We start from the raw sequence: 22,670 nt of genomic DNA, 5'->3' as shown, positions 1-22,670 counted from the left end.
GTGTAGACCATCCCGTTTGTAGAGGTCCCACCTACCCCAGAATGAGCCCCAATTATCCAGGTATCTGAATCCCTCCCTCCTGCAGCATCCCTGTAGCCACGTGTTCAACTGCTCTCTCTCCCTATTCCTCGCCTCGCTAGCACGTGGCACGGGTAAGAAACCAGAGATAACAACTCTGTTTGTTCTAGCTCTAAGCTTCCACCCTAGCTTCTTGAATTTCTGCCTTACGTCCCCATCCCTTTTCCTACCTATGTCGTTGGTGCCTATGTGGACCACGACTTGGGGCTGCTCCCCCTCCCCCTTAAGGATCCCGAAAACACGATCCGAGACATCACGGACCCTGGCACCTGGGAGGCAACACACCAACCGCGAGTCTCTCTCGTTCCCACAGAATCTCCTATCTGTTCCCCTAACTATGGAGTCCCCAATGACTAATGCTCTCCTCCTCTCCCCCCTTCCCTTCTGAGCAACAGGGACAGACTCTGTGCCAGAGACCTGTACCCCATGGCATACCCCTGGTAAGTCGTCCCCCCCAACAGTATCCAAAACGGTATACTTGTTTTTGAGGGGAATGGCCACAGGGGATCCCTGCACTGTCTGACTGTAACCCATCTACTTTTTGCCTCTACCTGAGGTGTGACTACCTCCCCATAACTCCTCTCAATTACCCCCTCAGCCTCCCGAATGATCCGAAGTTCATCCAGCTCCAGCTCCAGTTCCCTAACACGGTTTCCGAGGAGCTGGAGTTGGGTGCACTTCCCGCAGATGAAGTCAGTGGGGACACTAGTGGTGACCCTTACCTCCCACATTCTACAGGAGGAGCATACAACTGCCCTAACATCCATCCCCACTGTTCTGAATTCCCAAACAGACAAATTAAAAAATATATATACTAGTAGCCTTACCAAATCAGCGCTCAGAACCTTTTTTTTTGGTTAGAGGAGGAGGATGGGTGGGAGACACTACCTAGGTAGTGTTTCAGGTAAAGCAACTGCCCAAATATATTACCTCACTTACTCCAAAAATGGAGTCACGCGAGGTAAGACTTTTATAACCGAAAAGCTCACCTTCCCAGGCTGCCCTTGCGCTTCCTCCCGGACTCCCGCCGCTGAAACAACTTGGGACGGGTAATAATCGCTGTCCAGCCAGTGATGTCCATGTCCTATAAGTGAATTTAAAAAAAAAAAAACTCCAGCCCCTGCAACACCCAGTCATCATGGAAATCCCTCTGTGCACCAGTGGTTGTCCAATGAGTGTTCCCAACCTGAAATCACAGTGCATCAATGTATACACTTAACAAAATGTCCTTTTTCACATCTAAGAAACAATCTAACTTAACGCACTTGGTCAAGGTCCTGTTGCTGTTATTTTCTATTGTTTTAATGCCTGTGCTTTCTACCAAAAATGCTGCAACAAAGTTGTGTTCTTTCCGGGTTCTTGAAAAAGTTTGATTCTCCTGGTATGTTTTTGGAGAACTGTTGTCCCTTATAGGGCATCATGTAGCCACGTATTGAGGGAGCAGAAGAAGTGGAGAGGGTGGATGCTGATTGTACTTGGCACATGCAATACCAAGCAAAAGATTTGGTGGTCACAAGTAGTTGTAGTATCTTCCATGACTATGCTAATTGAGTGGAAGTGATGAAAACGAAATAGTGTGCTCCAAAAGTATTAAATATGAAGCAGTTCCACTGCTTGTTTGTGCTGAACAAAACGTATTGCATATAATTAATGCAAAGCTGTAGTCCTATCTCTGAAACTGAATTATTTAATACACTTTAAACGACATCAGTTCTTTTGTGTGTTGTAGATTATTAATGAAAAATATGTAGCCAAAATGTTTGATAAAGTGGCACTTCCTTGCGGATTGGGATAGGTTGCCAGTAGAGAAGGAAACTCATTTATTTAAATTAGAATCTAATTTCTGTTCAGATGAAAGCATATTGCATTAAGTTTAATGGCTGCAGAACCAAAGTACTTTTTAAAGGACCTCATAATAACTTCCCCATATAACTTAAAAGGAACTTGTTCGGAATGATTGTCAAAAGTTACATTTGAGGAACCCTTACAGAAAAGTTTTTCTTTGCTAACTGATTTAATGGTTTGTCTGATATTTTAATGAAGTGTTGAAAAACCAAATTAAAATGAGACACAAAGTCAATAAAGACTTCCCAATGCCCAGCCCTCGAGTAGCAAGAAATACTTGGCTCAGGCTGTTTTTCTTTGCTGTAATGGTGGAAATAATGTGCACTTCAGAAATTGAGGTTAAAGATCATTATGTTCTCCCCATTGTAATTTATATAACCCCACCTAAACACACTCCTCGTGTCAGCAAAAGGGAAATCACCTGTCCAAATCAGAATAAGTACATACTGAACGTGCGTGAAGTTGTAAGAATTTTTTCTTAATTTTAACGATCTTTCACTTTTATGTACATAACCTTAAATGGTGCTGAGTAAAAACCAGAATAACATCAATGATGCACAAGTCCAGTGTGTGTTTTTTCACTTGTTTAGATCGAACTGAATAGTAGTTGAGACCTGCAAATTTCTTCTTCCTCACCTTCCATTCATAGATCATTAATGATCTCCACAGTTATAATAAAAATAGCACAGGCAAATTCATCATGGGAAGCATAAATAATACTGAAATGATGGACTTATTTCATGTAGTGCCATGAATTCTGTCTCCATTTGGATACGAAGAAGACTAACAGCAGTCAAGAATGGCAAAGAAACCCCAAGTCACAAGTAGTGGGTTACAATGAGGTCATATGATTGCTAAATGCCTATTACCTTGTCCTCTGTGTGTAGTGCTATATAAACATGAAGGAGACTGTTGAATTATCATCTACAGAAGGAGACCTGTAGTCACTAGCAATGCCAGCATTTTGCTGTCAGTATTGCTGAATGACAATTGACATTGAATGTTTTGGTGATCTGCTTGTCTCAGGAGACTTGTGGAATTGCAGTTTGCACTTGGCAACATGTATTACAGACATTTTGTTGTAATATGTAATTATATTCAATCTGTATGGGTTGCACCAAACAGCTAGTGGGCTTTTCTTAAGTATGTAGAATGCCCAAGGTTCAGGACTTCTATTCATGTACCCGTGTAGACATTGCAGCTCTTTGATGAATGCCCTGCGACATTCCCCATATTAAAGACTGTGAAGATCCAAATTCCTCCTCCCGCTGCAAAAGCAAACCATCACTGATGTAATAATTTTCAAGGAGTGCATGTGTTTGTATTTTGTATTTCACAGTGGCAGCATAAATGGCTCATTTATCAGATGATGTCCCACAATCCTTGTCTTTTGCAGGAAGAGAAAGGTCTTACAAAGATCAAATGATATGAATGACCATTACTTTTCTTAGGTTGATATTGATTACTTGATAATGGCAAAGCTTTGAGGGGAGGTGTGTTATCTGGGTAGTAAAGAGAGATAGTGTCAAAAGTTTTTGTATTCAGCCTGAGCAACTATAACAGGCCAGTGAGACAGTGGTTTAACTTTTTCCTGCGAGGGGTAGCATTTCCTTTGATATTCTGCATTGGTGAGTTTGCATAAATGGTATGTTAGAAGCTGGGTCAGTGGATCAGCTGCCATGAACGCACACTATTCAATTTTTGCTTCCATTGAATAATAAATTGGAATAACCAGCATCAACTGGTGTGCAATGGAGGGAGCTTATTCTCTTATTACTCACACTTTCTCTTGTTCTGCTATCAAATTATTCTCTATCTAATACACATTAGACAAACTAATAATTTACAGTTTTTCTGCAGCATAGTACATATGGCAGCTAATGAAGGAGGCATATTTGTTTGCGACCAGCGAAATAAGATAATAACTATAGTCGGAAGAGACTACAGTGGTTTGCCACGTCAACTTTTCTTAATCAGCTTTGCTTCATTGCATGATTTTCTTTCTCTTTTTAATATTGCTATTTTCTCCTTGTTCTGTGAAGGCTATCAATTTACATAAAACAATGAGTGGTAGTATCATATGCTGTACTTGGCATTAACAATGAAAGTATAACACCAATTTAAATTTTACTATGCTTTTCTCTTGTTAGCTGTGTTGGCACACCATATGTTTTCCCTTCTGACTGGGTGGGTGGATAAATTGAAAAATTTAGTATAGAGGCTTTGTGATAATTACTGTGTGTATTTCTGATTCTGCTGGTCACCTTTTTATTGAAGTCCATGTTAGTTCTATACATGCCAAGATCATGCTAATTTTAATTCACTTCTTGCGTTGGGACTTCTCAAGTTATTTCTTTGGTGCTGCTATCAAGGGACTGAGAAAGACTTGGGAGTTACCACCATGTTCTAAAACCTCTACCCACGTGTTGCTGGAAGTTGATTTATTGTTGTCATGTGTACCAAGATACAGTGAAAATTGTTGGTTTGTGTGCTGCACAGGCAGATTGTACCATACGAAGTACGTCCGAATCGCAGAACACAGTGCAGAATACAGTATTACAGCTGCAGAAAAGGTACAGAGAAAGAAATCCAAATGATCGTTTGTGTGGTCCGTTCAGAAATCTGATACCAGTGGGGAAGAAGCTGGTTTTGAGTCCATTTGTATTCAAACATTTATATCTTCTGCCCAACGGAAGGATAACTGGGATGGGAGGGGTCTTTGGTATAGATGGAGTCAGTGGACGGAAGGCTGGTTTGCGTGATGGACTGGGCTGCGTTCACAACTCTGTAGTTTCTTGTGGTCTTGGGAAGAGCAGTTGCCATACCACACTGTGATGCATCCAGATAGATGTCCCACAGAAAGTATCCTATACTCCTTCTGGACATGCTGAATTTCCTTAGCCTCCTGAGGAAGTAGAGATGTTGTGGTGCTTTGTTGACTGTTGTGTCGACGTGGGTGGACCAGGACAGGTGGTTGATGGCCCAGGAACTTGACGCTTTCAACGATCTTCACCTCAGCACCATTGATGCAGGCGGGGGTGTGCCCTCCACTCTGCTTCCACAAGTCAATGAGCAGCTCCTTCATTTTGCTGACGTTGGTGGAGAGATTGTTGCCTTTACACCATGCAGCTAAGCACTCAATATCTTTCCTGCACACTGTCTCATCATTTGAGGTCCAACCTACAACAGTGGTGCTGTCAGCAAACTTGTAAATGGAGTTGGGACAGAATTTGGTCACACTGCCATGAGTGTATAAGGAGTATAGTCAGGTGCTGAGTATGTAGCCTTGTGGGCCATCAGTATTGAGGATTGTGGTGGAGGTGGTGCTGTTGCCTATTCTTACTGATTGACTTCTCAGACCACAATCTTGTTAAAGAGCAGGGGAGCTGAGACCTAGGTCTCAGTTTGGAGATGAGTTTGTTTGGAATTATGGTGTTGGAGGTGGAACTGTAGTCAATAAGTCTACTGAAAGTCTAATATTTGAAATGGCTTTAGATGTTTAGATTTTACTACAGATCATAATTGCTGTCATTTTCAGCTCTTCACATTGTGGTGACTTTTCCACTTTGCACAAAAATGTATACTTGACTTCTCATCTCCATTTTTAGACCATGTCATTAACGACACTAGTCCCTGGACCACTTAACTTTGCGGCTTATCTCTGCAAAATCTGTTGTACCTTGATCTTTTGAATGAAGGTGACCTCTCACTCCTGTACTAATGTTATCTTTTATTTAACAGAAATATCAATCACTTTTTCTAGCTTCCTGTGCTTCTGTAATGCCAGGGACCCATGACTGTTTAACACCCAGCTTTAGCCATCCACAGCCACACCTTCGAAATGCTTATCAGGTCATAAGCATTTATTTCTGTTTTGTGTTATCAATTGACTTGTGTTGTTATGAACACTGCATATATTCAGGTACCGAGCAGTGCACAGTCTTTAATTCTCACTTCTGGTATTCTTGCAAACTCTGTTCTTAACTGCTTGAGCCCTTTTTGTATGCTGTGTTCTTTCCTGCCAGATTCTGATTATTATTAGCCGTATCTCTAACCAGCTGTAATAGCTTATCCTTTCTCTTGAATTTTCCATGTGATCCCTTTCACCTGCATTATTCAATTTTAAATCCTGTCAGCACCCCCTAGTTACACAACTTGCTGGAACATTGGTCCCATTGTGGTTCAGATGAAGACCGTCCGAATTGTACAGACCCCACTTTCTCCACAGCTACTGTCCCGTGAATCAAAACCCATTTCTTTTGCATCAGTCTTTGAGCCATGCATTGGACTCTAGTCTTATTTACCCTCTGCCAATTTGCTCATGGCTTAAGTTGTCATCCAGAGGTTGATTATTACCTTTTGTAGATCTGCTTTTTCATTGGGCATTTAGCTAGTCGTAATCCTCAAATAGAGCCTCTCTCCTAGTTCAGTCCTGTCCTGTCCTGTCCTGTCTGGATCCAGTTGTTGTAGCCCACGAGGTTCCAAACCTTGGGACCAGCTAGATGGCACAAGCCTGTGTCTTTTCCCCTATGTATGCTCTTCCTTGCCCACCACTATATTCCTGTTTAATCCTTACAAGCAAATGTGTCTTTGATCCATGTTGCAGCTCCTGCTTGTTCATGCTGCGGAAAGGCTGCCAACATTATCAAAGACCCATCGCACCCCAGTAATCTCCTACAGTCTCTTCTGTCAGGCAGAAGATACAGAAGCCTGAATGCACGCACAAGCAGGTTCAGGAACAACTTCTTCCTGGTCGTTATCAGACTGCTGAATGGACTGTCTAGCCTCAAATAATGCTCATGTTGCTAATGTTGATTTTGCCTAGCGCATGCCCTGTGCAATGTAACCTGTATGCCTCTGTCTAAGTCCTTTTGATCTATACATCCTTACTATGATCTGCCTGTACTGCTTGTACCGTAGTACAGGGAAAAGCTTTGTTTACATGAGGCAATAAATCAATCAAGCAGTCAACCTAGTGGACAACTGCAATGATTTGAGGCTTCCTCCACTTCCACCTTCTCTGGTGTCCACTAGCACGCCTATAATATTGCTGCAGCATATCACCTGCCCAACCATCCCTATTGCATTTAAATTAATTATAATTCTGAGCTAATTTTAATTAATGCCTCTAGTTGTATTTGTGTTTATATTATTTTAATCAGTTTGGACATATTTTGACCACACCTCTGGGTCAGGTGGAACCTGAAGCTGTCAGAGATAGCACCGTGGTAGTGACGCTACAACAGCCCCCAAACCTGTTTGTTTATATTCCAATTTTAGTTAACATTGTACTTGATTGTAGATCCTTTATTTTTATTTGAGAAAATGCCCTCCAAATAATCATTTAACTGCTTCACTGTGTTTCTTCTTTCTGAAAGTGGACTTGGCTGTTCTGGTGCTAACAGGGTTCCCTCACTGTTTATAAACTCGCCTGATGTGCTGTGTGGGTTCATGTGCAATCCTTCTCCCTTTCAGTACCCCTCTCTCCCTCTAAGCTGAAGCCCTCTGGTTATCGACGCTTCTCTCTTCCTGGTGCAAAAGGAGTTTCTAAATGTTCTTGCTTTTCCTTCCCTCACTCGATCCTCCTTCTCTCTTCCTTCTCCTTCTTCCTCTTCCTCTCATTTATTCCCTCTTGTTCCCACTTGCCACTTTGCTGTCGCCTTGCCATCTTGTTATCCCTCCATCCCCATACCATGTGATTAAAAATGTAGTTGTGGGAAGATTTTCCAGTTTGCTGTTAGCACTTGATCATTCCTAGTCATCTTTGTTTCCTCACGCAAATTCAATTAAACTTGGCACAATTTAATCTGGAGTGTGTACATTTGCTGAGGTATTCTGTACTGCTGAGTTCCCTTTCAGAAATCTAGCATAGTTTTTGGTTTACCTTTGCTGGAAAATCTTAATGTTCAGTAGCCGTGCATCATGGCATCAATTTAAATTTAAGCATGAGATTTCAAATTAGCCTTTTGACTTCACCTTTGGTGCTAATGTTCTGCTTATTTTTGCCTTTTTATGGAAAGGTTATATGCTTCTGCACTTCTAATTTTTTTTCCTTGTTGTTTCTCCATTCCCCTTCACCCCATCTTGCCCACTAGGTTCACACCTCATGATGGAAATTTATTGCACATGAAACATACCAGCAATGAGGTTGCCATAACGTACTAGCTGAGAGAAAAACCAAATCAACAGATACGCTTCATGTGCCAAACTGGATTCTTGAAAATCAAATTTTGTTAATGTTCTCAAGACAAAATGAATAAGCCATGGAGAGAACTTTTTTTTCCACTTGGGAAGGGTAAAATAAGTTATGAAGATGCTGCTGCCAACTAGTGCCCACTTTTAGTTCATTTGACATTTGATTGTTTATTATGACGATGGAGGTGGTAGAATGGTCACCCAAAGATGTGCTAGCCTGGCTCACCGAACATGGCATGCAGGAGTACACTGATGCATTTCAGAATAAGCTGGACGGCCAAGGCCTATTAAAACTGTCTCAAGAAGATTTCCAAAGACCGCCTCTGTCTCTCGTTGCATCAGACAATGGCCAGCAACTGCTGGAAAAGATAGAAACATTGAAGATGGAGCATCACATTGAAGTGCACAAGAATGGTCACGCCAATGGCCATCTTAACATGGGTTCTGTAAATGCTGGCAGTGAGAATGACATCCACAATAAAACCAAAAGAACTGGTTTGGCAAATGGTTACCGAAAAGAAATGATTCAAATCCCCATGCCAGAACTGGAGCAACTTCGATTCTCTCTGGAATGGTGGAAGACTGGTGTGGCTTTCCTTTATGCACTTTCCTGTTTTCTACTTACCACAGTGATGATCTCGGTTGTCCATGAACGTGTGCCTCCCAAGGAGGAGCAGCCTCCTCTACCGGACAAATTTTTTGACTATTTTAACAGAGTGGAATGGGCCTTCTCCATCTGTGAAATTAATGGCATGATACTTGTAGGATTATGGCTGGTTCAGTGGGTGCTAATGAAATACAAGTAAGTAAAATTAGCAATACCTTGGTTTTTCTTTTTGACGTCTGATGTAACTTTTACTCCAAATAAGTGAATTACTAAGACTAGATCAGTTCTTGTGTATTTTAGCTTGTAGTTATTTTTCCATAACACAGCAAGTCAGACAATCAAATATTACATTGGGGTTGTATCATTTAAGACAAAGAATCATTATTCTGTAACATTGGAAAAACTGGAATTTGAGGTTGCTGCTTTCAAAACAAAAACCAGATTGCTTGTGCTAAATGGATTAAGCCAATTGAATTTACTCTCATTGGAGGGAATAATAATGAGAATTAAAATGTATAAGCAATGAATAAACCAAATTTAATTTGGAATGTTATGTTTTATAAGTAATTGTAATATTGTCATATTTCAATTTGACTGCTGAACTTCTTTTCCGTAAACGATCCTCTATATTTTGGCTTAATGCAACATAACAACAGTGCAGTGATCGGCACTCCTAACTGCTTTGTAAAGTTGAATATTGGTGAGAGAAAGCAATCATTTTCAGAAATTACCAGCCATATGTATATAGGCATGCTCAAAGTTTTCATCTAGTTGACAAGATTGAGCCTGGGTGATGCTAGCCATGAGTTTTATATACTCGTTCTCATTTATGGCAATTTGAGTCTAATGTTGCAGTTACAGTGTGGGCCATTCTAAGACTAGAACTTTTACTTCAGCATTATCATTTCATTTCAGGACAGGAGAGTATAAAATTTATGGTCACAACAAAATAGATAGTATGGAATAAGATGGAAGTCAATTGGCACTGTTTTGATTCTAATAAAGCTGGATGAATTTTTGATTATGAAATGTCCTAAAAGCATATGAATAAATAAACTTAAGTATGAGGAGTTCTAGTACCAACCTTTACTGAGACTGTAGAATGAACCACTTTGACCAACCATGGCTAACTGTGGAAGTTAAGGAGAGTAGTATGTTGAAAAGTATATAAGGAAGCCAAAGTCAGTGATGGTCATTAAAACTGGGGTAAATTCAGAATCGAGCAAAGGAGGACTAAAAAAAAAAAAAAAAATTACAAGGGCAAACCAGCAAACAATGTAAAAATTGATAAGAGCTTTAAATAGATAAAAGGAGATGCCAAAGTGAACATAGGCCCCTTAGCAAATGAATCTGGGAAGACCGTTTTGGAGAACAAGGAAATTCAGAGGAGTTAAACATATGTTGCATCAGTCTTTGTAGTAGAACACTCCATTAGTACTAAAGAATACAGGGAAGGAATTAAGTACCATCACTAAAGTTGGATTTAAACAAATGGGGCTAAAGACCAACAAGACCCCTGGCCCTGGTGCTTGCATCCTAGGATTTTAAAAGAGGTAACGGCAGAGATAGTGGGTGCATTGGTTGTAATTTTCCAAAATCCATTGGATTCTGGAGAAGTACCAGAGGATTGGAAACTGCTAATGTGACATGCCCCTTCAAAAAGAGAGGGAGGCAAAAACCATGTAACTGTAGGTTGATTTGCCTCATGTATTTTTGGAAAAGTGCTGGAATCAATTATTAAGGAAGTAATAATAGAAAATTTGGAAAATCATAATCTAATCATGCAGACACCGTCTGGATTCGTGAAAGGAAAATCATGTCTGACTAATTTAATAGTGTTTTCACGGAGGCTTCAACCGGGGTGGATAGAGGGAAACCAATGTGATGCATTTGGACTTCCAGAAGGCATTCAACAAGGTACCTTACAAAAGGTCAAATCATACAATAAAATCCTCTGGTGTTGGAGGTAGTTTATTGGCATGGTAGTGAATTGGCTCATAGGCAGGAAGCGCTGGGGGTAAGGGGTTCAATTTCAGGTTGGGAAGTGGGATTCCACAGGGATCAGTGCTGTGACCACAACTGTTTACAATATATATTGAAGACTTTGAGGAAGGATGTGAATGCACTGTAACCAAATTTGCAGACAACACAAAAATAGATGGAAAGGCACGTTGTGCGAGGGATATAAATAATTTAGAGAGATATTGGACTTAGGTGAGCAAAAAGTTTGCAAATAATGTGGGAAAATGTGACGTTATTAAATTAACAGAATATTATTTAAAAGGATGAAGACTGCAGAAAGCTGCAAAACACAGGCCTTTGTGCACAAAGCACAGAAGGCTAGGACATCGATGAAGCAGGTAATCAGGAAGGCTAATGGAATGTGAGGGCTGATCTGATTGAAACCTATAGGATTCTTAAGGGGGCTTGATATGGTCAATTCTGACAGGATGCTCCCCCTCATGGGAGAGCCTAGGATTAGAGAGACTAGTCTCAGAACAAAGGGATGCCAACTCAAGTCTGAGATGAGAAATTTCTTGGGCTTGAGACCCTATGGAACACAAACTGTGGGGGCAGAGTCCTTTTGTATGTTTAAGGCTGAGCTAGATTCTTGATCAGTCGGGGAATCAAGGGTTATAGGGAAAGGGCAGGAAAGTGGATGTGAGAAATGTCAGATTAGACCTGATCTTATTGAATATCGGAGCAGGTTAAAGGGGCCGAATGGCCTACTCAAGTTCCTATATCTTATGGTTTTTGAAGATGAATATTAGATTCTAATGCATAGATTGTTTGTTTGAGCTGACCTTCCAGATAAGGTTAGAAGAATTTCAGTTCCTATCCCAAGTTTCACTTGGGGCTGTTTGCACCTCACTTCAGTTAAGAATTGATGAAAGAGTCAATTCTGAACTCTTATACTTGGAAGTAAGTCTTACTTGTAGAATATTTATAGAATATTTTTCTCCTTCCATTTGTAGATTGCGCACACAAAATAGTGATCCAGTAGTATTTGCTTATGATCTGATTGTAAGCAGAAAAGTAGCTTTCCGAATTATCTTTTTGTAAGCAAATCCTGCTGGCTCGGAGAGAGAGGGGAGTTCTGAATAAATGTTCAAAAATTGCTTTTTATGGCAGGAATGAGAAAAGACATTGTACACAGCCTAATATCCTATTCAGGATTTCAATTTTCTTTCTTTGAATTTTCTATGCGATTTTAAAATGGGCAAAATAAGGATTTTTTTTTTTTGACATCTCAGTGAATGAATGCATTCCTTCATGGTGAGCTGTATTCAGCAGGAAGTCTCCGGTTTTGATTCTTCATTTGTGCTGAATTAATTGCTTTTGAGTTAGAGCTGTATCAAAAAGCTGCCTTTGTCAGGTTAAGGGAAATTCACTTAGAGATCCTATTTGTGATCATTGTCAAATTATGCTTTGCAAGTCTACCCACAGAATGCTAACAACAGGTTCAAGTTGGTTGTAATGCCTTGCAGAAGTAGTCAGTGCATATCTGTGGAGCTGTATCCTATGGTAGGTTTCTCTCTTCAGGGAAAATGTATTTTCTTAATGTTTTTTAAACATCAGCCTTGGATGGGAACATCATAAAACCTTTTTTAATGTTTGGAGTGCCTTGAAAATTTAAACAATACTGCCATATTTAATAGTAACTATAGTATATTAGTTTGAAATGTTGACATCTCTTTTTCTTCTCCCTCTCTTTCTTTCTCTCCCTCTCTCTCTCTTTCTTTCTCTCTCTCTCTCTTTTCTCTTCCCCTACCGATTAGATCTATTGTGGGCAGGAGATTCTTCTTCATAGTTGGCACGCTTTATCTGTACAGATGCATTACAATGTATGTAACAACACTTCCAGTGCCTGGCATGCACTTCAGCTGTTCTCCAAAGGTAAGTCTGCTCATATCACTACAATAGAAGGTAACAGACTATCAGTTTTAAAACCACTAAAGGTGTAAAATTAAGTGTTTTACTGGTAAAGGTAAATGGAAAAGAAAGCGCAACATTTTTGTTTTTATTTGTTATGTTCTAAAGAAATTTTGTAGTTGGACCATATGCATTGAAATCTATTCAACATTACACACAGAAATTAAACTTAGATGCTCTGCAAAATTTAACTTGTTTTCATTTATTTGTAGCCAACTATGTGAACATGCATTGAAGAGAACATAGTTGGTTGAATTTATTCACACAAATACTTCATGTCAGAGTCAGGTGTAGACAATGGAAACGTTTTATAAACATATTTTTGTTCATTCACTGGCTTACTGGCAAGGACAATACTTATTGCCTTTCAAAAGTTGATAAGCTGCCTTGATCTGCTACAGTCAGTGTGGTATAGGTACAGTATCAAAGCTATTTAAGTAGGATGTTCCTGGCTTTGAACAGGCGACAGTGAAGTAACACAACTATGTGCCCGAGTCGAAGTGGCATGCGCTTTGGGAAGGGAATTGCAGGTGCTGATATTTCCATGCGCCTGCTACCTCCATCCTTCAAGCTGGCAGAAGTTGCGGGCTTGAAAGCCTTGGTGAGTTGACTACAATTTCTCATGTAAGTGCATGTAATCATGGTGTGTCAGCACTGGAGGGAGTAAATGTTTAAGCCGGTGGATGGGGTGCCAATGAAGTACGTTGCTTCAATCTTTAGGGTTCCAAGCTTCTTGACTGTTGTCGGTCCATCCATTCAGGCAATTTGAGGTTATTCCATTACATTCATGACTCGTGCCTTTGGAGAGACTTTTGGCGAATTAGGAGATTAGTTAATTTCTTCAGAGTTCCCAGCCTCTGGCCTGCTCTTATAACCATTCTAGAGATAAAAACCTGCAGATGCTGGAATCCAAGGTCGATGAACAGGAGGCTGGAAGAACACGCCGAGCCAGGCAGCATCTGGAGGGAAGGAGAAGTCAATGTTTCGGTATTACCCTTCTTCAGAACTGGATGTGGGGTAGGGGGAGCTGCGGATAAAGATGGAGTGGGAGGGCAGCAGAATGGTGGTGATAGGTGGACACTAGTAGTAGGTACAACCTGGTTGCTGAATGGGAGGAATGAATCCAGTTGGTAACTGGAAGGGAGGGTCAGTAGGTGGAATCAAAGGTAGGAGGTGGGGCTGAAAAGGGAGCCGGGGGATTGGTGGGAATATTACTTGAAATTAGAGAGCTCGATGTTGGTGGTCCGGGCTATAGGGTGCCCAGGTGGAAGATGAGATGTTCCTGAAATTTGCATTCTGAATCACTGCGACACTGGAGGAGGCCTAGGATGGACATGTCAGAGTGGGAGTGGTGGGGACAGTAGTTGAAATGGACGATGACCGGGAGATTGGGTTGGCCGTTATGGACTAGGCGAAGATGCTCAGTAAAATGGTCACCTAGTCAACTATTCTCCTTGGTGTAGTTAAGCTTCTGGTTGGAGGTAACCCTCAGGGCAGGTGGAATTCAGCAATGATAATGCCTGTTGAATGTGATGGCACAGTGTTTAGAATTCTACATATTGGAAAAGCCATTTGCCTAGCAGCTGAAGATGGTTGGGCCAAGGGAAGTGCCTTGAGATAGCCCAGCAACAATATTATAGGCCAAATTGATTTATTTCAATGTTCAACCACACCATCTACCTTTATGGAGAGTTTGCTCTTGATTCCTATTGACTTCAGCTTTACCACACCTGTTTGATATAGCACTCAATCAAGTGCTATATTGATGCCACTTTCTCTTCTCCTCTCTTTGGCATTCGGATCTTTTCCATGGCTATTTTGCACTTTGGGCTGCTCTTTGGACCAAGGCTTTAATGAGATCTGGAGTAGAGTACCATTAAACAGGTTATTACTGAATAAGTGCTGCTTGAAAACAATGGCAGTGATGCCTTTAATCATTTTGCTGATGAAAGAGAGAGATCAATTGAGTACAAGTTCGTCAATGCAGCTTTTTGTAGACCAGATAACTGGCCACATTGTCCAAAATAGACCTGTTTAAGCACTTTACTATTCCTCAGATTCTTCAACTTTTGAGTTCAGGGACTTGAACATTGTTAGAGATATAGGTTATCAGTTTGTACGTTCAGACCAATTAATGATGGTGCTTGTTGAATGGGAACAGAGAAGGATTTTAAAAAGGAAATTTGTTTCGAGGTGCGGACGTGACTTATGAGGCCAGTGTTTACAGCTCTTCAGAAATTAGTCGTGAAATATTGTAGTACGGCATGGTAATCCACAGTGCTGTTCAGAGTGGAAGAATTAAACTTTCCTACAGTGCAATTGATGATTATTAGGTTTTTCTAATTAGAGGAGAAATTGAAGCGTTTCATCTTCTGATAAGGCTGCTTCCTGGGATTAATTCATTACCTGTAGCCTGCTAACATACTTGCAACACACTGACAAAGCTGCAGAATTAGAATAAGCCCTACAAAACCTTGTAGATTCAGTAAAATTTAGAAGTTTAGAATATGGATTGAGTACAACACCAAAAAATCAAAAGCAAAGATAGCTAAAAGCAATCGATTTGAAGAAATTAGATTGAAGTATTGGTCCCATTCTGGAACAAATTAATAGGTTTATCTTTTAAAACAAATGATAGCGCAAAATAGCAGATCTATTTGAAGAAGGATAGAGATGCGCAGAAGTCATTTTTCTGAAAATGGACGATGTGCAATCAAAACTCAATTGTGTAACAAAAAAAGAACTGCTAAGATGATACACTTTGTCCACTTTTCTGTGTAGCTCAGAAACCTGAAACAGCAAGAATCTGTGAAAGAAAATAGAGGCCTTTGTAATGTGAATGTTAATATGTATATTAAAATCACGTAGAAAAAAATCAGATAAAAGAAAAGGTACTTGATACTGCAAGAGCAAAAACAACTCTTAAATAACATCTAGAAAAGAAAAATTCATTTTGGTTATTTGATCAAAGCTGAAAGGCTACAAAAAGCTCAAGCAGGTGAAGTGAGGGCTATTGAAAGAGAAATAGACCTAGGTCAGCTGGATGACAGATGTCAAGGAGTTGAGGTATAAGAATGGTGCAGTAAAGACAGGCATGGCATATTGTCACAGCAATTTACAGGCAGGAAAATTTATAAGAAACAGCCTTTTATTATTCTGCGTGCTCTAGGCTAGTCCTGCTGGGGGTTGGTTTAGCTCAGTTGGCTGGTTTGGGATGCAGAGGTATACCAATAGCATGGGTTCAATTTCCACACCAGCTGAGGTTACCTGAAGGATTCTCCTTGTCACTGTCTTCCCTTCGCTTGAGGTGCAGTGACCCTCCGGTTAAACTACCATCAGTAATCTCTCTGTTTATGAGAGAGCAGCACTATGGTCTGATAAGATTACAATGTCTATACTTACGTTCTGCCTAAAAATCATGCAAATGTTACTCCTGTTTCATTTCAGAATTTTATTGGTCCTGTCTACAGTAATATGAAAAATTGCCAGCTATACCCTGTACACAAATAGCAGGAGACATTCAACCCAGCCAATTACTGTCATCAATCTGCTCTCAATAATCAGTTAAACGATGGATGAAGTCTTCATGAGTGCTATTAAGCAGCACTTCCTTAGCAATAACCTTCCTCACTGATGCTCGTTGTTTGCTGCCAGGGCCACTCATCTCCTGACCTCGTTACAGCCTCAGTTCAAATGTAGACAAAAGAGCTGAACTCCAGAGCTGGGGCGAGAGTGACTGCTTTTGACATCAAGGCCACATTTGAATAAAGGAATCAGCAAAGTGCTCTTGCAATGTGGGAGTTGATGAGAATCGGGGAGGAAAAACCTCCCACTGATTGGAGTCAAACCTAGTAGAAAGCAAGATTTTTGGGGTTGTTGGAGGCCATTCATCTCAATTCTAGGGATATCTCTGCAGGAGTCCCTCAGGATAATGTCTTGGCCCAACTATCAAGATCCTAGAACTCCATCCTGAACAGCGTTTATGGTGTCCCCACACCAAATGAACTGCAGCTGACCACCTTCTTGAGGGCAACTGGGAAGAGCAATAAATGCTGTCCCAGCCAGTAATGCCCATATGCTTTGAATGCATTAATAAAAACAATTTTTTTCAAATTGAATGCTTGTAGGTTTTTTCCACTGCCAGACTCCACAATGAGAAAAAGGTGGGTTACTGAAAAATTTTGCAAATTCCAATAGGGCAAAGAGCTGCCAACTTGTGAACTTGTACAAAGGGCAGAGCTGGATAAGTTATAAACTCTGTTTTAGTAGATTACCATACAGCTTGTTCTAGCAGGAACCCAGTGCAAGTTCATAACTGTAAAAATAGAATTTGTGGGGAGAGAAACAGTTCATGTTTCAGGTCTGTGATCTTGTGTTAACCTGAACTGTTAACTTCTGTTTTCTTCACTGCTGCTAGATGTATTCAATTTCCAGTATTTGCTTTGGTAAAAGTGTAATCTGTATAAAACTCTTATTTTCTAAAATTGAGCCTGTTAGTATGGCAGAATATACTCCCAGTCTGGTTAAAGTTCAAGATTTATCTTGGTCAGCTGGAAGATACGTAAAGAGTTCTGAACTTCGTTGCTTAGCATCATGTATTCACAAAGAAGTTTTGTGAGCATTAGAAATTCTGAGATGTGATGGATATCCATAAGTGGGTAGCAGAAGATCCGAGTGATCAGGCTGGTTGCGACCTGTTGCAACAGGAGGGATAAGCCTGGGGAGGTTTAAGATGTGGCTTTTGCAAATGTCAAGCAGATAGTGCAGTGCTGATTGTTATCACACTGTATTACCTGCCTTGGACCCAGTGCTGTGGACAACCTGACGGGTAGTAAGTATGCAGATAGTCAAGTTCAAGATTGGCTGGAACAGTTACCTTGAAATAAAGGTATCTGGAAATATGTGATCAGATTTTGTTCTCAACTTCAATCTCCTACCTTTTGTAAGTCATTAATCTGCTACTGCTTCCTTAAAAATATTCAAAGCCTCTTCCTTCACTGCTGTCTGGGAAGTTGAAGGTAATACTAAATTAAGAGACTTGTTGGAAAATGTAGTAACAGTTCAAAATCTTACGCTATTGCCTCATAGCCCTTAAATATAAACAAGTCAAAATATTTGTTAGTCATTTTTATTGCCTCTTCCTACTGAGCTGTATCACTCCACAGCTCTTTGCTATAAATTTCATTAGAACACATTGTAAGAAATAGAAGCAAGAGTCGGCCATTTGGCCCCTCAAGCCTGTCCAAGTCCTTAACTCACTATTTCAAAAATCTCTTTTTTATTGAAAAAAGAATTTGCGCAGTGGTCTAGCCTCAATAACTCCGTAGAGCATAAAATTCCAGACATTCACACCAACTGGAGAAGAAGTTGCTTCCTATTCTAGTTTTAAATGAGTGTCCCCTTACTCTGTAACTGTGTCCTGTAGTTTGAGATTCCCTCACTGGTGGCAATCACTTGCTAGTGGTTTCGCCCTGGCATTGAGCCCTGGGGAGTCCTATGATGTTTCCTGAAGTCTGGAAAAACAACTCTTCACAACTATTTCATGTCATTCATCCAATTTCGAACCCATGCAACTTTGGTTCCTTTTTATTCCATGGGCTTTAACGTTGCCAAAAGTCCATTACATAAACACTTTAAATGCCTTTTACAAGGCTGGTTGTTATTGCGGGGACAGGGTGTGAGGGATGAGTTGCGTATATACTGCATCCGCTGTACCCGTTGTGGCCTCCTCTACATCGGGGAAACCACATCATCCACATTGACTCTGACTCTCTCTGCTACCTCATGAAAAATCTCAATCAAGTTGGTTAAAGATGATCAGCCTCCAATCTGTGATTTCCCTTAATGAATCCACAGTTGTCATGTGACTTTTAAATGCTTTCTTACCATCCAGATTAAATTGATTGTAAGTAGCTAGAATTCCTACATTGAGCTCTGAAAAATTTCATCTGACTCAAAATACTAACTCTGTTTCTCTTTCCACTGATGCTGCCAAAATAGCTGAATTTTTCCAGCACTTTGCTGTTATCCTGGCATTGATCCTTATACAAGTAACTGTCTTTCAACCTGAAAGTTACTTTTTCATTCCTGCTCTGTTTTCTTTCTGTGACGAGCAAATTAAGCATATGCACAACACGCAGGTTATTCAAGAATTCTTTCTCCCAATGGCAATGAATCCTTAAAACATTAATATTAATAAATATTTTTCCAGCCAACATCAGAGTCTTCCTATACCAGTCTTAGCTTTCTGTTCTTTCTTTGTCTCACGTTCAAGGCTTTTTACCTTCCCAAGGGTGTGAAGGTTCTGAAAGGAACTGATATGCTCTTACTCACCATCACTATTCCTGCAGTCAACACAAAAGTTAAAGATTTTGAGATGCACCTAGAATTGCCCAATTTACCTGTCTTTCAGAACCAGGTTGACAACGCATTGAACAGGTTTCTGTACTTAATAAGAATTACCAATTTTTTTTTACAAATAAATAGATTCTTGCTACATATAAACAATTATTAATTGTCTTCATCAAAGTCTCTGTTAAAACTAATCCCATTATGAATGCTCTTGACACAGACAAGGAACAATAATGTTAGTATTATAGGCAGAGGGAAAGATTGTAAAGCAGGTCCATGTTTCCCTGTTTCATAAGATTTGCTGAGATGATTGTTGTACTGATCAGGATGCTGTTTCTCAATCTTCTTTCTCTGAATGCTTTCCCTTGTTTGCAGGAGGCTCATGTTAACTGGTTAGCACATTATAATGGTCACTAACTTATTAAAAGACACAGTTTGTGGCAACTACTGAAGAAAATGTTTTTCAGGCTTTGTGTTCTTGCACTTTAAAGAAAACATTTGCAGCTCCTGAGCTTGCAGAGATCTGTCGGTTTTGCCCTATCTTGGTTCACAGCCCAAAGCTATTCAGCAATGTGGGAGCAAATCTCTCGGTAGTTTTCAGGCGAAAAACTTTGTCATTGATATTCAGCGACTAATCCATAGACAAATCAGCTATTTGTTGCTAGCTGAATCTCCCTCTGTATGTTGCCATTGGCTCCAGCTGGTCTGTAAATCTTCTCACGATGGCTTAAATAAGCAACTACGTAAACAGTATTTATAAACAGTCTCGGGTTACTTTAAAAGAAACCCCACAATACTTGATTTTAAAAGCAGTTTTTTTCACCTTTTAGTCCACAATCAAAACTGTAGAAAATTTAAAAGACAGACTTCACAAATGATCCATTGCATGTAATCTAAGAGATTGGCTGTTAAAGTATTATTTACAGGTTTTAATCAGTTATTTCTACACTTACAATTTTCAGGGTATTATTTCTCTGCTGTAGTTAAATAGTTGATGCAGACTATTTCTTGGAATAAAACCATATCTGTGAAGTGATAAGCAGTAGTGAGGTGCTTTGATTAATTCAGACTGAGGCACCAGGCAGGCAAAGGGCGAAGTTGCATGGAATCCTGTGTCATCTACATGTCTGTCTGTGTGCTTTGTGTTCAGCTGTTTTATGGCTGCTTAGACTGCTGGAGTTCAACTTGCAGCTGTCATTTAGAATTTTGACTACAATGCATTTTACTTGCTTTCAAGTATTGCCACAACAGGTTAAATGTGATCACTATCTTTGCATATGAGTTTGCACTAGAAGGAATGAATTGACTTGGTAAGAAGTTAATCTAAATAACCAGAAAATAATACTTAGTTCATTTATCAGTTCTCTATCCTAGAACGTTAGCCATAAACAGACACAGATGAAGTAAACTTTTTTAATGCACTTGCATTTCCTTATTCCATTTGTAAACAAATGGTTTGAGTGGGTGCTACATTACAGGAGGAAGAGAGATTTTGGGTTAAATATGGGTTTGGTATCATGTTAGCTTAGTGCTTGTGTACCCAGAGGCGTGCAGGTTTTGTTGCAGAATGCCAATGTGATATGAATTTATGAGAATTCATCTGGAGCAATTGAAGATGCTTGTGCAGAATGATTTTTATGAACTTCCAATGGATGTAGAATCAAAGAAGTTTATAACAGAGGCTTTTCATCTTGTCTGTCAGCTGAGAAGCAGCTACTTGGCAAATGCACTTTTTCAGTAAACTATAATGTACGTTATGACACCTAAGTGCATATCAATGCATTTACTGATAGGCTTAATGTATAAGGGAATAATTCAGTGTGTAAACGAAGTTTCTATTTGCTGTCTTGATTCACTTATTTGCATAAATGTGTGTTGCTTACTCATCCCTCTATAAATGTGCACTATATTTACCATTGCATCTTAATAGAGAGTTGTTTCAGTTGTCATTTGCAAGATCATGGACATATTTCTAGCCCATGGCTTCGTTGTTAAACAAGATTTGTATTTCTTAGTGATCCCAGACTTAAGCGGACGTGGGCAAGAATTCTCCATTTGCTGTCTGGTCTTGCCACTTTTGGAAGTTCCTGCTGGAAGTTACAGGAACAAAAAATAGATGTACCCATGTATGTGAAATATTGTAATAATTTGGAAAGGAGTTATTGAGGTTCTTTGAATGATTCATGTCGACAAAGGCCAGTTGTTAATACCTGGCTTCTAAAAATGCTAAGAACAGTGAAAAGATCATTTAAATTTTAAAGGGAAAATTCTTTAGTGATTTTAATGTATATCTATTTAATCATTTGAAGTGCATTTGCTGCTGTTGTTGACAAACATACTAGCTATAAATATATCTACAAACAGCAGTGGGGTTAGTGATCTGTTTTTGGTTATAGGGCATAACTGGGAAAGCTAGATTATGCAACAGGCAGAGATAGTAGGAACTGCAGATGCTGGAGAATCTGATAGAACAAGGCGCAGAGCTAGATGAACACAGCAGGCCAAGCAGCATCGTAGGAGCAGGAAGGCTGACGTTTCGGGCCTAGACCCTTCATCAGAAATGGGGGAGGGGAAGGGGGTTTTGAAATAAATAGGGAGAGAGGGGGAGGCGGATAGAAGATGGATAGAGGAGAAGATAGGTGGAGGGGAAACAGACAGGTCGAAGAGGCGGGGATGGAGCCAGTAAAAGTGAGTGTAGGTAGGGAGGAGATAGGTCAGTCCAGGGAGGACGGACAGGTCAAGGGGGCAGTATGAGGTTAGTAGGTAGGAAATGGGGGTGGGGCTTGAGGTGGGAGGAGGGGATAGGTGGGAGGAAGAACAGGTTAGGGAGGCGTGGATGAGCTGGGCTGGTTTTGGGATGCGGTAGGGGGAGAGGAGACTTTGAAGCTTGTGAAATCCACATTGATACCATTGGGCTGCAGGATTCCCAAACGGAATAGGAGTTGCTGTTCCTGCAACCTTCGGGTGGCATCGTTGTGGTACCGCAGGAGGCCCAGGATGGACATGTCGTCTGAGGAATGGGAGGGAGAGTTGAAATGGTTCGCGACTCGGAGGTGCAGTTGTTTAGTGCGAACCGAGCGTAGGTGTTCTGCAAAGCGGTCCTGGAGCCTCCGCTTGGTTTCCCCGATGTAGAGGAGGCCACAACGGGTACAGCGGATGCAGTATACCACATTAGCAGATGTGCAGGTGAACATCTGCTTGATGTGGAAAGTCTTCTTGGGGCCTGGGATGGGGATGAGGGAGGAGGTGTGGGGGCAGGTGTAGCACTTCCTGCGGTTGCAGGGAAAAGTGCCGGGTGTGGTGGGGCTGGAGGGGAGTGTGGAGCGGACAAGGGAGTCACGGAGAGAGTGGTCCTTCCGGAAAGCAGATAAGGGTGGGGAGGGAAAAATGTCTTTGGTGGTGGAGTCGGATTGCAGATGGCGGAAGTGTCGGAGGATGATGCATTGGATCCGGAGGTTGGTGGGGTGGTACGTGAGGACGAGGGGGATTCTTTTTTGGTTGTTAATGTGGGGACGGGGTGTGAGGGATGAGTTGCGGTTTGAAATGCGGGAGACACGGTCAAGGGCGTTCTCAACCGCTGAGTGGGGGAAGCAGCAAGTACTTCCTGATCCTTTAGCTAATATCAGGACTCCGAAAACAATATGTTCAAGTCCATTTGAAC

The 22,670-nt window shown here is 40.7% G+C and overlaps 1 protein-coding gene across 1 annotated transcript in view; it reads left to right on the top strand.

Moving 5' to 3' along the window:
• The window catches only part of sgms1b (sphingomyelin synthase 1b), a 48,007-nt gene that overhangs the window by 13,844 nt on the left and 11,493 nt on the right, over nucleotides 1–22,670 (top strand). Inside the window, exons 2-3 of the mRNA XM_048608748.1 lie at nucleotides 8,019–8,920; nucleotides 12,505–12,622. Of these exons, the coding sequence (XP_048464705.1) occupies nucleotides 8,292–8,920; nucleotides 12,505–12,622 (747 nt within the window). The 5' untranslated portion in view covers nucleotides 8,019–8,291. The remainder of the gene's footprint in view (nucleotides 1–8,018; nucleotides 8,921–12,504; nucleotides 12,623–22,670) is intronic.

This window comes from Rhincodon typus, chromosome 20 (genome assembly GCF_021869965.1).
Source record: "Rhincodon typus isolate 14 chromosome 20, sRhiTyp1.1, whole genome shotgun sequence".
Classification (NCBI taxonomy): Eukaryota; Metazoa; Chordata; class Chondrichthyes; order Orectolobiformes; family Rhincodontidae; genus Rhincodon; species Rhincodon typus.
The sequence above is the reverse complement of the archived record's forward strand: the minus strand, read 5'-3'. Positions and strand labels throughout refer to the sequence as shown.